This window comes from Eleutherodactylus coqui, chromosome 2 (assembly GCF_035609145.1).
Source record: "Eleutherodactylus coqui strain aEleCoq1 chromosome 2, aEleCoq1.hap1, whole genome shotgun sequence".
NCBI lineage: Eukaryota > Metazoa > Chordata > Amphibia > Anura > Eleutherodactylidae > Eleutherodactylus > Eleutherodactylus coqui.
Genome location: NC_089838.1, coordinates 261576905 through 261593354, shown reverse-complemented (window position 1 = coordinate 261593354; position 16450 = coordinate 261576905). Strand labels below are relative to the sequence as shown.

Sequence of the window (16450 nt, the reverse complement as noted above, 5' to 3'; positions counted from 1 at the left end):
TGACTGGCCAGTACTGCTCATGTGAGCACCATTGGCCAATCAAAGCAGGTGTAGTGTCTTAGACTAATGATGCGTACTAATGGACAGTGTGCATAAGGTAGTCAAAGAAGCAGTGCGGCCATCTTTGTTTGTCCAGGACCGAAGGATCGCTTTAATATTAATGCTCTGCTGCCTGATACAGTGGGATGTGTGGTAGATGGCATATCCTGATATCCTGATATCTCCTCTTCTCTGGCTTCTTGGAGTATATGCTTCATGAATTGCCTCTTCATGTGAATACGGCTGTTCCAGTGGTTTATTGTCTGGGTGACAAGCCTAGAAGGGGGAATGGCAGGGGCATAACTATGGGGTTGCAGAGGATGCGGTTGCACCCGGGCCCAGGAGCCTTAGGGGGCCCATAAGGCCTCTCCTCTCCATATAGGGAGCCCAGTACTATGAATAAAGCATTATAGTTGGGGGCCCTGTTACAGGTTTTACATTGGGGCCAAGTTACACCTTTGAGGAGGGGGATATGCAAAGGGGCAAAAAGGGCAATTCCCAGAGGTGTCCATTTATCAATGTCTACCATTGCACATTTTGCACAGCTTGAAAATGAACTAGTTGTGCAGGCTGAGTCTGATGGGTTACACTATGATGCTTTGGTATATATTGGATGAAATGCACCACACATGATGTGTGATATTGAGTCAATTGGAACTTTAATAACAAAAATGCCTTGTGGGTACTATATATTTATCTGACATAAATTAACTGGGGGTTTAAGAACACTTAATGGCTAAATGAAAAATATTAATTAATTTTTGATCAATAGCTATTAGAAAAAGAAGAGTTATTATTGTTGCATTATTTTTATTATTACTGTATTGTTCTATTTCATTATTTCCAGGATTCAGTGATTTGTTCTGCAATTTTTACTAACACTTAAGGAATAATGCACATGATCATATTACGTCTGCATCCAGCCTTCAAGTAGAAAGGAGCTGTAATATGGTACCCATAGAGGTCCAATGGTCTCACTATATCTCTGTACACCTTCAATGTCATACAAAAGTATAGAGAGATTTTTTCAATCCTATTCATATTAAATCCAACATATGAACCATCATTGCCATCAGACTCTGTTTTACATAACTATTCTCCCTTAAAAACAATGATAGAATATAGTGTGGCACATGGACTGCCTATAGCCCAGTAGTCCAGTATTGCAGGGGCTCTGTACATACGCCTCCATACAACCTCTGTGCAGGCGGCCTTAAGTGATGTGGAATAGGTCTGAAGCAGAAACGTAAACAATCATTGATAGGGAGCTACATGTTTCTGTTTTACACATTGCAAGCTCATATGCAAATTTAAAGGGGTTGTCCGGGTTTGAGGCAATTTTTTTTTAAATTTGATCCAGTTCTATTAAAACAATAAAAGTAGTCGTACTTACCTGTACTCTTCCCTGGCGATCCAGAACTGCAGCCCTGTGGTCCTCTTAGTCTATGTTTTGTAACTGATAGAACATGAATGCTGCAGCAATCAAAGGCCGCATTGGTCAGGTGCCGTTCTCCTGTATCAGTGATGCTAGGAGAATTGCACCTAACTGAACGTGGCCTCCGATTGGCTTCAGTGTTGAGTTGGTATCTGTTCCAAAAGAAAGACCGGGAAGACTACGGAGCTGCACCGCTGAATCGCCAAGGCAGAGCACGGGTATTGTTTTAGAAGGTCTGGATCAATTAAAAAAAAGATTCGTACCTGGACAACCCCTTTAAACTATCCAAATGTACTGGTGGTATATGTGCCTATAATCTAGCGTATACTCATAAGTTGTTTAATATTTGTCTTACCTGACTTGCCAGCTCCTCGGCACCCCAGTAGCACAAGGTTGCATTCTGAGTGCAGGTTGCGGTCATTGGAAGCTGAGAAATGGGAAGCATTAACGGCTCTAGGTTTCCCAAACATCAGAGACATTACTATAAAAGTGAAAAGAGAATGAATTATATAGATAACATGCTCTTCTAGAACTGAGCTCATCATCCATAAGTGCCCTGCTCCGCTGTCTACGGCTGCATCAAATGGGCTTTGTCGGAGCTCATACCTATGTCAGGGCTTGGGTTCTACTAAGGATTCTATTTTGTGTCCATTCAACTTTGTTACGTATGCACAATCAAGATATGAAGGTATATATAGTTCTATGTATGTTCACTTATCTCATCCAAGGGTGTGCTGAATATACAGTACAAACAGTGCCAACCTTATAGCTGTGATCCATGAGGTCTGCTGTTGTAGACCAAAGTAATAGCAGAATATACAGCACATATAATGATGAACATATCCTGTAGCCTGGTCTACTGATCATTTAGACCAACAGTAAAGGGTCTGTTATATGGGCCGATCAGACTCAAACATTCCTGTAAACGTTCGTTTGGCCAACAATCTCTCTTAAAATGACATATGATCAGCCAATGCAAATGTTGGTTTGTTGGCTGATTGTGTTTCTTAGGTAAGTATAAAAATGCTCGCTGGTTGGCTGCACATCTGCCCATGTAAATGGAGAGATGTGTAGTCAATCAATGACAATTATATGCGGACAAAGGATCATGTTAATAAACAATCCCCCCCATATATACGGGCAGATTATCTGTTCTATGGTGATAACGAGCGCCAACCAGCATGCTTATTGTTGGTCAGTGGTCACTAGCACATGTAAAAGGACCTTAAAGGGAACCTGTTAGCACGTTCCAACCAATAAACTATGTTTTGGGGCTCAAATGTGAGGAAATAGGAGTCCAGGGAGCTTTGTTTTATACTCACCAGGGGGCCGTTCCAGTTCTATGTGCCCGCAGAGTTGGTGGGCACACACTGAATGACTCTTTTCAGACAGCTCACCCACTCATCTCAATGCCATCTGAAAGAGTCATTTATTGTGCGCTGGAATGGGGCATCCAGTGAGTATGGGAAACAGTTCCCCGAACTCCAAAACTAGTTTATGAGGTTCAAAGGTGATAACAGGTTTCCTTTAAGACTTATAAACATGCCAGGATATGAGCCGTCTATTACATAGCCATGCTGCATAACTTATCACATATTGCTTTACGACTGGCATAGTGCTTAGGTTCATAGTGTTCCTGACTCTACTCCAGTTTTTAGTCTTTTATGTGTTCCCTTTGGCATTTATGATAGAACATTGCAGAACAATCTAGCTGAAATGTATTGTATATACTTATATTTAGTTTAGAAATCATCTGCTAAAGATACTTTCTGCTTAGTCCATGCTTCCAGCTACATAATCACGTACTACTCCAACATGTCTATGGCCATAAATCCTAGTTTTAACTCCCATATTGTAATATTTCTCACACTGAACCAAAGATGTCAGGGAGTTATCACAATGCATATACAATGCAAAAAAATACATTAAATGTCAGATCTGCACAGGACAACTTATACTATATATTTGGCATCAATTATACATCACAGTACATTGCATACATTATATTACTACTCTATATTTTCTAGATGCCCATAGTGGCTGCGCCCATCTTAGAGCTAAATGATGATAGACATATCCTAGATGCAATAATCTATACTATTTCTCTTCAATCAGTAAATGCAGATGTAACACAGTTGCATTTAACTCTTTCAAGTGACATTGCATTAACTTTATAAGTTCAGATAAAGTTTACACCCCTATGGAAAGCCATGCATCCTGATATCCCAATGATTTGTACCAAATCTCAAATACGGTAGTTAAATGTTTTCTCACCTGGCATTGATGAAAAGGAAGGATTTGGGGGTTCTAAATAGTTAGAGACCCTGGGATTTTCCAAGCCACAATGACAGCTTTATAAATCCATTGGGACACATGCTAGAGAAGCTCATTATGTATCCGAGGCTTCAGACAGTAACTCTTGTCCCTATCGTGGGGATGAAGGATGAGGCCAGAATGAGTCGTTCCTTAATCCTGGGTAATTCTGGGCTCCCTTTTAAGTTTCTGTTGATTTCCTATCACAGTTCCAGCTGTGTTTTCCCGACAGCTGGAATATACACGATCTCGCTCCCGTATTCCCCTCTCAACTGATCTTGGGAAGTGTTTGTCAGTTTAGTTTCCAAGCTTCCCGTTTCCCGCTGGTCTCTATAGATACTCAGTGCCCACTATAGTGAATTATATGATGAAGATGTTAGATTTTCTCCCTGGATTCTGCTTTCCTCCCTTCAAGGTGCTGCAGCTGAGATGTCTCATTGTCCCGCGTTCTCTTGCCAGATGTGTCAGTGCCCAGTTTCTCCCTCACTGTCTTCAGTCTGTCTTCTGTTCCATCATTCTGCAAATGGGGCAGTGCTATTCTTCTGTTCCGGACAGGCTGGGTCCGTGCCAAACTCCTTGTATGGGAAGTATTTTTTCAATGCCCCAGAGGAGAAGAATGAGAATTATCCTCTGTGTGTCGCAGATCATCCCCAGACCCAGAGAATTGTCCCTAAACCTAATACTGCAATGCTCTGATTGTTCTTGAAGCTGTGTACCTTTAGATAGGTTCCTCTTACCAGCTCTGTCTATTATATGAGGCAAGGTTGCACTTTTTTAATTGATGTAGATTTTTTTTTTTTAAAGGTATATCTTTTTTAATTAATTTTTATAACAACACAAAGTGTGCCTATAATAAATTATGCATAATAAGAATGCATATGTTACAATGCATGCATATGTTACCTAGAATAAAACAACATGCATGCCATGGTAGGTTTAATAATAGTAAAACATTAAAATAACCAGGACAAACCAGCAGAAAAACTCTTTTTAATAACTTTTAGATGTGTGATTTTCAAACTGTGAGGCGCCCTCTAGTTGTTGGTGAGGCATAGAGTGTCTCTGGCTGTACAAATCTATGGTTTGTTAAAAGGGTTGTCCAAGACTTTAAGTGGAAGCAGATAGCGCTGTCAGTATTGCAGTGGCCCAGTTTGGTACTGCAGACACAGCTTCCTCTGAATTCAATGCAATGTTATGACGGCACTATCTGCTTCCAACTTTGTGCACACTGACAGTGGGCCCAGTGAATGGAAGATTCCCCATATATATATATTAATGACCTATCCTGAAGATAGGTCATAAATACTAAAACCCTGGAAGGCAGGCAACTCATTTATCATCATTTTGTCACTTTTGTGCTTATTTTAATGTTATACTTGGTTGAGGAGACAGATGCAAGGTAAATTCAGCAATATTTTGGCACTGACTTCAGCAATTTATGGATGGTGAGACTTTGGCATGGCTATGTTCTGTCTGGTGAGACCCTAATAGAAAAAGTTTTAAAAGTGCTGCTTTAGATCACTTTCAAGTATCTTTTACAGATGTAACTTTTTGTATCTGCTATAACTATTAAAAAAAAAAAGGTAAAAAGTTTAAAAAATTAATATTCATTTGACAATTGACCTGAATGTTACATAGAAAGGCTCTCTCTGGACCAAAGAAAGCAGCAAACTGTGCATTTCTTGCCGCTTAAAAAAGGGTCATTTTGGCTTCCGTTCCAAACTCATAGCGATCAATTGAATTCATTGATGCATAAAGGGTTTTTTTTATATTCTTTTGTGCAAAGTCTTACATTAGCAAATCTTCTCAAACTTCCAAAATTATTAGTTGTGCTAATATAGACAACCGCACAACCCAATGTCATCCTTGCCTATTTTTGGTTGAAAAATTCAGCATGAACAAAATATTCTTAACATTCTGACTTTCTCCAATAGGTTGATCAATCTATCACCACTGCAAGACTGGCAGAACAATAGGAGCAGTTTTAAGAAGTGACAAACTGGGCAACAAACCCAGGACTGTCATGCACACACTTTCCCAGTGGTTATGACTGCAATGGGCTAATTTGTTTCACTCACCTAATCTTGCTCTCACTTTCCACTCAGGTTGCAAATTGAGCATAAATCACACCCCACCACAGTCCATCTACTTGCTGCCACCACTTCTGATAAGGGCCAGAAGGCCTAAAACACTCACTTACTGCTCTGTAGTAGCAAAAGGGTTAGGACTATCAAAGGCTATACTTTCAGAACAATAAGGACTAAGATTATTAAAGTTTTCAGCTTTAATACAAAAAAAAAAAAACAATGTTTGCAAAAAGTTAAAAAGAAGACAAAATAAAATGACCCAGCTCAGCTCTGCTAGTGGCTATTGTTCTTTAGAGGGATGCTTTCCCCTGAAGCTGTGGCTCCTATGGATGATGTTCCTATGAATGCCACACTTAGGGCTCAGTCAGATAAGCTTTTTTTTTTTTGCGCTTGTTTCAATGAAAGCAATGGGATGCAGGCAACTCCCACAGTGATTTTCAGGGAAGGGCTTGAATTATAAGCCCGTCTCTGAAAATCATCCCTAGGTGTAGAAAAAAAAAAACCAAAACATTATTCACGTAGCAGTGCTGTCCGGGGCTCTGGCGCGTCTTCTCTGTGCAATCCCGGCACTGATCTAAAGCACTTTCAAGAGGCGGGGATTTAAAACTTACCACCTCTTGACAGTGCTGGTCTGATTGGCTGAGCACTCAGCCAATCACAGGCAGTGCTAAGCCATTCATTAAATGTTTAGCTTGCAAAAAAGAAGGCTGAGAGGAGACTTAATAGCGGTCTACAAATATCTGAAGGGCTGTCACAATGCTGAGGGATCAGCCCTATTCTCATTTGCACAAGGAAAGACTAGAAGCAATGGAATGAAACTGAAAGGGAGGAGACACAGATTAGATATTAGAAAAAACTTTCTGACAGTGAGGGTGATCAATGAGTGGAACAGGTTACCACAGGAGATGGTGAGTTCTCCTTCAATGGAAGTGTTCAAACAGAGGCTGAACAAATATCTGTCTGGGATGATTTAGCAAATCCTGCACTGAGCAGGGTGTTGGACCCGATGACCCTAGAGGTCCCTTCCAACTCTACCATTTTATGATTCCATGATTTAAATAAAACAAAAAAAAACTGACTTGGCAATCTAAATCGTTGTCATATTCACCCCATAATCTAATATATTACAAATTATATATCAAAATGACCAAAACAAAATGAAAAACCCATTCCTCTGCTTTATTTTGGGATTAGGATATAGAACTAATTTTAAAAATAAATTGCTATAAATAAAAAATAAAAACCTTGAAATCTTTTTGATACTTTTTATACAGTACCCTATATAAAACAAAAAATGGAAACAATTTCCAGTGAATAAAGGTATTAGAAATAGTCTTATATGTCATTAAAAAAACGCAGCAAAAATAATTTTGGTAGCACAAGAAAAAAAAGCAGGACCATTAAGCAACCACAAGCATAAAATCGCTAAAAAGTCTCTGGCCATTTAAGACAGAAACACTCTGGTCATTAACCCCTTAGTGATGGAGCTTTTTTGCTTTTTTCCATTTTTGTTTTTTCCTACTCCCTTTTAAAAAATCGTAGTTCCTTTATTTATCCATCGACGTCGCTGTGTGAGGACTTATTTTTTGCGGGACGAGTTGTACTTTTTAATGGCACTATTTATTGTACCATATAATTTACTGAAAAACTTTTTAAAAATTCTAAGCGGAGAGAAATGGAAAAAAAACGACATTCCACCATCTTTCGGTGCGTCCTGTTTCTACCGCGAACAAACTGCAACAAAAACGACCTGATATTTTTATTCTATGGGTCAGTACGATTACTACGATACCAAACTTATATAGTTTTTTTTTTGCTGTAGTACTTGTATTTTTTTTTAAGATATTTAATTTTTTTCAATTATTTTCTGCGGTCATTTTGTGCGCGCAATACCTTTTTTATTTTTCTGTCAATGTAGTTGAGCAAGGGCTCATTTTTTGCGGGATGTCCTGTAGTTTCCATTAGTATCAATTTGGAATACATACAACTTTTTGATCGCTTTTTATTGCGTTTTTGATGGGAGACAGGGTAACTAAAAAAGTGCATTTCTGGTGTTCTTTATTTTTTTTTTCGGACAACGTTCACCGTGCAGAAAAAATAATGCACTACTTTGATAGATCGGACTTTTACGGACGCGGCGATACCAAATACATATTTTTATTTTATGATTTAGATTTTTTAATAATAGATATGGCAAAAGGGGGGTGATTTAAACTTTTATAACTTTTTTTTTTTAACAATTAAAAAAGCTTTATTGATTTTTTTTTTACTTTACTTTGAAGTCCCCCTGGGGGACTTTAACATGCGATGCTTTGATCGCTCCTGCAGTATGACGTAATGCTATAGCATTACATCATACTGCTTTTTGACCAGCAGTCTATCAAGCCACCCTGTGTGGATGGCTTGATAGGCAGTCTGTTAAGGCAGCCCTGGGGCCATTCATTAGGCCTCCAGCTGCCATGACACCTGCACGGCTCCCCCGATCCCACCGCGGGGGGGGGGCCGTGCGGGACCCCCGAACAGTGTTCGGGGGATTCAAATGCCGCTGTCAGAATTGACAGTGGCATTTAAAGGGTTAATAGCCGCGATCGGCCGAACAGCCGAGTGCTGCTATTGCCCGCGGGTGTGAGCTGTAATAAACAGCTGACGCCCGCACTGTATGGAGGGAGATAGCGGCCCTCCCTCCCTCCATACACATCCTGCAACAGCAGGACGTAGTTTTACGATAGCGCCGTCACTAAGGGGTTAAGGGGTTAAAGTCTTTGCTTCCCAGAGAGAATGTAAAAGGGTAGATGAAAATGGGACAGTCACCTTTTCTAGGCCTTACCACAGAGACAGAACTTCCAAGACTAATCATTGACCCCTTCACTGCTCTAGACCACCAGAATATGTTAACCCTTTAAAGACCAGAGTTTTTTAGTCCTAAAGTACCAGACACTTTCTTTTGTGATTTTACATATGTGGTGGTTTTATGGTTCTATTTTCCTGGCCTGTGTGATTCACCAGTTTGTTTTGAACGTTTTAATATATAATTTGTATACTACAGGGCAGATATGGTGACGGTTTATGTTGTTGTCGGCAGTGGGTCATTCTTTTTTTTTTATGCATATTTTTATTTTATTCTATAATATTTTTGTAACTTTTTTTTTAACATCTATGTCCCCATAACATCATATAAGACATCTGGAGGACATTCACACTGTATTTTTTTATTTCAAAATTTTCCATTGTAACTGGGGCATCCATAGGAGCCCCAGTTACAGGTGAAAACATCCCCCTTGTGTGAAAACTAGAGTACCAAAAAATTTTGAAATTAAGAAAAAAGTTGTCTAAAATTGACGAGCTAGGGCACTACGTTGCTTGTTGCTCGGGGCTACATTTTCTGTCAAACCAACCCTGCATAGCAAAGTCTTGAGACTTGCCATAGATGACAGACACTGTTCAGAATTAGAGATGAGCGAACGCGTTCGTCCGAGCTTGATATTCGTGCGAATATTAGGGTGTTCGGGATGTTCGTTATTCGTAACGAACACCATGCGGTGTTCTGGTTACTTTCACTTCCTTCCCTGAGACGTTAGCGCGCTTTTCTGGCCAATTGAAAGACAGGGAAGGCATTACAACTTCCCCCTGCAACGTTTAAGCCCTATACCACCCCCCTGCTGTGAGTGGCTGGCGAGATCAGGTGTTCGCCTAATATAAAAGTCGGCCCCTCCCGCGGCTCGCCTCAGATGCCTGGTGAGTTAGATGAGGGACAGTGCTGTTTATACCGGAGCTGCTGTAGGGAAAGAATTGGTAGTTAGTGTAGGCTTCAAGACCCCCCAAAGGTCCTTATTAGGGCCACTGATAGCTGTGTGTTGGCTGCTGTTAGCAGTGGCATTTTTTTTTTTCTCAAAATCGGCTCTGCAGAGCGTTGCACCTGGCATTAGGGACAGAAGTGCTGCATAGGCAGGGAGAGTGTTAGGAGTGAGTGTAGCCTTCAAGAACCTCAACGGTCCTTTCTAGGGCCATATTTATCCGTGTGCAGTACTGTCCAGGCTGCTGTTAGCTGTGCTGCATTTTTTTTGGGCTTCTCAAAATCGCCTCTGCAGAGCATTCCACCCTCCATTGATACTGCAGGGAAAGAATTGTATAGGCAGGGCCACAACACAGTTATTATTCATAGAATATACGCAGTGCTGCCTTTTGGTGGAAAAACAAGTGAAAACAAATCTATTTGTCCAGCCTCTGTCCGTCCTTACGGGCGGTGGACACGTGTGAGCTGCGTGAAAAACATTGCTAAATCATACGCACCCAGCTACGCTTTACTGCTGGCTTCGCCATTTGCTTTCCTTAATTGGGAAAAAAAATACCTGCTCTGCCAGAGTTATAATAACTCTGCTACCCTCACGTTCTGTGACACATTAGCAGGGACACAGCACAGTTATTAAACTTCTCATGTTCATTGAATATACGCAGTGCTGCCTTTTGGTGGAAAAACAAGTGAAAACAAATCTATTTGTCCAGCCTCTGTCCGTCCTAACGCCTGTGGACACGTGTGAGCTGCGTGAAAAACATTGCTAAATCATACGCACCCAGCTACGCTTTACTGCTGGCTTCGCCATTTGCTTTCCTTAATTGGGAAAAAAAATACCTGCTCTGCCAGAGTTATAATAACTCTGCTACCCTCACGTTCTGTGACACATTAGCAGGGACACAGCACAGTTATTAAACTTCTCATGTTCATTGAATATACGCAGTGCTGCCTTTTGGTGGAAAAACAAGTGAAAACAAATCTATTTGTCCAGCCTCTGTCCGTCCTTACGGGCGGTGGACACGTGTGAGCTGCGTGAAAAACATTGCTAAATCATACGCACCCAGCTACGCTTTACTGCTGGCTTCGCCATTTGCTTTCCTTAATTGGGAAAAAAAATACCTGCTCTCCCAGAGTTATAATAACTCTGCTACCCTCACGTTCTGTGACACATTAGCAGGGACACAGCACAGTTATTAAACTTCTCATGTTCATTGAATATACGCAGTGCTGCCTTTTGGTGGAAAAACAAGTGGAAACAAATCTATTTGTCCAGCCTCTGTCCGTCCTTACGGGCGGTGGACACGTGTGAGCTGCGTGAAAAACATTGCTAAATCATACGCACCCAGCTACGCTTTACTGCTGGCTTCGCCATTTGCTTTCCTTAATTGGGAAAAAAAATACCTGCTCTGCCAGAGTTATAATAACTCTGCTACCCTCACGTTCTGTGACACATTAGCAGGGACACAGCACAGTTATTAAACTTCTCATGTTCATTGAATATACGCAGTGCTGCCTTTTGGTGGAAAAACAAGTGGAAACAAATCTATTTGTCCAGCCTCTGTCCGTCCTTACGGGCGGTGGACACGTGTGAGCTGCGTGAAAAACATTGCTAAATCATACGCACCCAGCTACGCTTTACTGCTGGCTTCGCCATTTGCTTTCCTTAATTGGGAAAAAAAATACCTGCTCTGCCAGAGTTATAATAACTCTGCTACCCTCACGTTCTGTGACACATTAGCAGGGACACAGCACAGTTATTAAACTTAGATTATTCATTCACTAGAGGCAGTGGGGCCTTTCGTTTTCCAAAAAGGGAAAAAATTATATTTGGCCTGCAGTCTTGCGCCAATTTATTTCCTGCCTGTGAAATCAAATCACTGGTAATACAGCATGCTGAGGGGTAGGGGTAGGCCTAGAGGACGTGGACGCGGCCGAGGACGCGGAGGGCCAAGTCAGGGTGTGGGCACAGGCCGAGCTCCTGATCCCGGTGTGTCGCAGCCGACTGCTGCGCGATTAGGAGAGAGGCAAGTTTCTGGCGTCCCCACATTCATCGCCCAATTAATGGGTCCACGCGGGAGACGGTTATTAGAAAATGAGCAGTGTGAGCAGGTCCTGTCCTGGATGGCAGAAAGTGCTTCGAGCAACCTATCGTCAACACGCAGTTCTGCGCCGTCCACTGCTGCAAATCCGAATCCTCTGTCTGCTGCTCCTCCTTCCTCCCAGCCTCCTCACTCCACTACAATGACACCTGCTCAGGAGCGGGAACACTCCCAGGAACTGTTCTCGGGCCCCTGCTTAGATTGGGCAGCAGCGGTTCCTCTCCCACCAGAGGAGTTTATCGTCACTGATGCCCAACCATTCGAAAGTTCCCGGGGTCCGAGGGAAGAGGCTGGGGACTTCCGCCAACTGTCTCAACAACTTTCTGTGGGTGAGGAGGACGATGACGATCAGACACAGTTGTCTTGCAGTGAGGTAGTAGTAAGGGCAGTAAGTCCAAGGGAGCAGCGCACAGAGGATTCGGAGGAAGAGCAGCAGGACGATGAGGTGACTGACCCCACCTGGTGTGCAACGCTTACTCAGGAGGACAGGTCTTCAGAGGGGGAGTCAAGGGCATCAGCAGGGCAGGTTGCAAGAGGCAGTGCGGTGGCCAGGGCCAGGGGTAGAGGCAGGGCCAGACCGAATAATCCACCAAGTGTTTCCCAAAGCGCCCCCTTGCGCCATGCCACCCTGCAGAGGCCGAGGTGCTCTAAGGTCTGGCAGTTTTTCACAGAGACGCCTGACGACCGACGAACAGTGGTGTGCAACCTTTGTTGCGCAAAGCTCAGCCGGGGAGCCAACACCAACAGCCTCACCACCACCACCATGCGCAGACATATGATGGCCAAGCACCCCACAAGGTGGGACGAAGGCCGTTCACCGCCTCCGGTTTGCACCCCTGCCTCTCCCCCTGTGCCCCAACCTGCCACTGAGATGCAACCCCCCTCTCAGGACACAGGCACTACCGCCTCATGGCCTGCACCCACACCCTCATCTCCGCTGTCCTCGGCCCCATCCAGCAGTGTAGTTCAGCGCACCGTTCAGCCGTCGCTTGCGCAAGTGTTCGAGCGCAAGCGCAAGTACGCCGCCACGCACCCGCACGCTCAAACGTTAACCGTCCGCATAGCAAAATTCATCAGCCTTGAGATGCTGCCGTATAGGGTTGTGGAAACTGAGTCCTTCAAAAGTATCATGGAGGCGGCGGCCCCGCGCTACTCAGTTCCCAGTCGCCACTACTTTTCCCGATGTGCCGTCCCAGCCCTGCACGACCACGTCTCCCGCAACATTGTGCGCGCCCTCACCAACGCGGTTACTGCCACGGTCCACTTAACTACGGACACGTGGACAAGCACAGGCGGGCAGGGCCACTACATCTCCCTGACGGCACATTGGGTGAATTTAGTGGAGGCTGGGACAGAGTCAGAGCCTGGGACCGCTCACGTCCTACCCACCCCCAGAATTGCGGGCCCCAGCTCGGTGCTGGTATCTGCGGAGGTGTATGCTTCCTCCACTAAAGCACCCTCCTCCTCCTCCTCTGTCTCGCAATCAAGATGTGTTAGCAGCAGCATGTCGCCAGCAGTCGGTGTTGCGCGGTGTGGCAGCACAGCGGTGGGCAAGCGTCAGCAGGCCGTGCTGAAACTACTCAGCTTAGGCGATAAGAGGCACACGGCCCACGAACTGCTGCAGGGTCTGACAGAGCAGACCGACCGCTGGCTTGCGCCGCTGAGCCTCCAACCGGGCATGGTCGTGTGTGACAACGGGCGTAACCTGGTGGCGGCTCTGCAGCTTGGCAGCCTCACGCACGTGCCATGCCTGGCCCACGTCTTTAATTTGGTGGTTCAGCGCTTTCTGAAAAGCTACCCACGCTTGTCAGACCTGCTCGTAAAGGCGCGCCGGCTCTGCGCACATTTCCGCAAGTCCCACACGGACGCTGCCACCCTGCGCACCCTGCAACATCACTTTAAGCTGCCAGTGCACCGACTGCTGTGCGACGTGCCCACACGGTGGAACTCTACGCTCCACATGTTGGCCAGGCTCTATGAACAACGTAGAGCTATAGTCGAATACCAACTCCAACATGGGCGGCGCAGTGGGAGTCAGCCTCCTCAATTCCTTTCAGAAGAGTGGGCCTGGTTGGCAGACATCTGCCATGTCCTTGGTAATTTTGAGGAGTCTACCCAGGTGGTGAGCGGCGATGCTACAATCATTAGCGTCACCATTCCTCTGCTATGCATCTTGAGAAATTCCCTGCAAACCATAAAGGCAGCTGCTTTGCGCTCGGAAACGGGGGCGGGGGAAGACAGTATGCCGCTGGATAGTCAGGGCACCCTCCTGTCTATTTCTCAGCGCGTACAGGAGGAGGAGGAGGAGCATGAGGAGGATGAGGAGGAGGGGGAAGAGACAGCTTGGGCCGCTGCTGACGGTACACCGGCTGATTGCCTGTCATCCTTTCAGCGTGTATGGCCTGAGGAGGAGGAGGAGGAGGAGGATCCTGAAAGTGATCTTCCTAGTGAAGACAGCCATGTGTTGCGTACAGGTACCCTGGCACACATGGCTGACTTCATGTTAGGATGCCTTTCTCGTGACCCTCGCGTTGCACGCATTCTGGCCACTACGGATTACTGGGTGTACACACTGCTCGATCCACGGTATAAGGAGAACCTGCCCACTCTGATTCCCGAAGAGGAAAGGGGTTCGAGAGTGTTGCTATACCACAGGACCCTTGCGGACAAGCTGATGGTAAAATTCCCAGCCGACAGCGCTAGTGGCAGAAGGCGCAGTACCGAGGGCAAGGTAGCAGGGGATGTGCGTAGATCGAGCAGCATGTACATCCCAGGCAGTGCAACAGTCTTTAAGGGCCTGGCCAGCTTTATGGCTCCCCACCAAGACTGTGTCACCGCTCCCCAGTCACGGCTGAGTCGGCGGGAGCACTGTAAAAGGATGGTGAGGGAGTACGTAGCGGATCGCACGACCATCCTTGGTGACGCCTCTGCCCCCTACAACTACTGGGTGTCGAAGCTGGACATGTGGCCTGAACTAGCGCTGTATGCCCTGGAGGTGCTTGCTTGTCCTGCGGCTAGCGTGTTGTCGGAGAGGGTGTTTAGTGCGGCTGGGGGAATCATCACAGATAAGCGTAGCCGCTTGTCAACCGACAGTGCCGACAGGCTAACACTCATCAAGATGAACAAAGGCTGGATTTCCCCAGACTTCTGTTCTCCACCAGCGGACAGCAGCGATACGTAAGCAATACGTAGGCTGCACCCGCGGATGGAAGCTACGTTCTCTCTCACCATCCAAAACGGGGACATTTCTGCTTCATCAATCTGTGTCTAATATTCCTCCTCCTCCTCCTCCTGCTCCTCCTCCTGAAACCTCACGTAATCACGCTGAACGGGCAATTTTTCTTAGGGCCACAAGGCTCACTCAAATAATTTTTCAGAACAATTTTTATAAGTTTCAATGCGCTTAAAAGCATTGGAACTTTAACCAATTTTTCGTTACACTGGGCTGCCTCCAGGCCTAGTTACCACTTAAGCCACATTAACCAAAGCGATTAATGGGTTTCACCTGCCCTCTTGGCTGGCCATGGCCAATTTTTGGGATGTACATTAGTACTGTTGATACAGCAATTTTTGTGGGCCCTCGCCTACAGTGTAATCAAATTAATTTTTAGCCCACCTGCATTACAGCTGACGTTACCTCAGCTGTGTTGGGCAATGCAATGGGATATTTTTATGTACCGCCGGTGGGTTCCAGGGAGCCACCCATGCTGTAGGTGAACACTGAGTTTTTAATACATCTGTACACTTCTAAAGAACCCGTCTGACTGGGGCATGCAGTGTGGGCCGAAGCCCACCTGTATTACGCACGACATTACTACCTCAGCTGTGTTGGGCAATGCAATGGGATATTTCTATGTACCGCCGGTGGCTTCCTGGCACCCACCCAGGCAGTGGGTCCACAGGGAGTTTAACCTACATGTGTCCACTTGTAAAGAACCCCAGTCTGACTGGGGCATGCAGTGTGGGCCGAAGCCCACCTGTATTACGCACGACATTACTACCTCAGCTGTGTTGGGCAATGCAATGGAATATTTCTATGTACCGCCGGTGGCTTCCTGGCACCCACCCAGGCAGTGGGTCCACAGGGAGTTTAACCTACATGTGTCCACTTGTAAAGAACCCCAGTCTGACTGGGGCATGCAGTGTGGGCCGAAGCCCACCTGCATTAAGCACGACATTACTACCTCAGCTGTGTTGGGCAATGCAATGGGATATTTTTGTGTACCGCCGGTGGGTTCCAGGGAGCCACCCATGCTGTAGGTGCACACTGAGTTTTTAATACATCTGTACACTTCTAAAGAACCCGTCTGACTGGGGCATGCAGTGTGGGCCGAAGCCCACCTGTATTACGCACGACATTACTACCTCAGCTGTGTTGGGCAATGCAATGGGATATTTCTATGTACCGCCGGTGGCTTCCTGGCACCCACCCAGGCAGTGGGTCCACAGGGAGTTTAACCTACATGTGTCCACTTGTAAAGAACCCCAGTCTGACTGGGGCATGCAGTGTGGGCCGAAGCCCACCTGCATTAAGCACGACATTACTACCTCAGCTGTGTTGGGCAATGCAATGGGATATTTTTGTGTACCGCCGGTGGGTTCCAGGGAGCCACCCATGCTGTAGGTGCACACTGAGTTTTTAATACATCTGTACACTTCTAAAGAACCCGTCTGACTGGGGCAT

At 45.3% G+C, this 16450-nt stretch overlaps 1 protein-coding gene across 3 annotated transcripts in view; it reads right to left on the bottom strand.

Annotated features, from left to right (window-relative positions):
* Positions 1–16450, bottom strand: part of RASL12 (RAS like family 12) — a 62228-nt gene that overhangs the window by 27113 nt on the left and 18665 nt on the right. The window contains exons 1-2 of one of the 3 annotated variants that reach the window (XM_066592896.1): positions 3749–4298; positions 1830–1955 (exon numbers count right to left, since the gene is read on the bottom strand). In XM_066592896.1, the coding sequence (XP_066448993.1) occupies positions 1830–1955; positions 3749–3755 (133 nt within the window). In that variant the 5' untranslated portion in view covers positions 3756–4298. Of the gene's footprint in view, positions 1–1829; positions 1956–2796; positions 2872–3748; positions 4299–16450 lie in introns of those variants that run through there. The other 2 variants (XM_066592897.1, XM_066592895.1) reach the window with 2 other exon arrangements.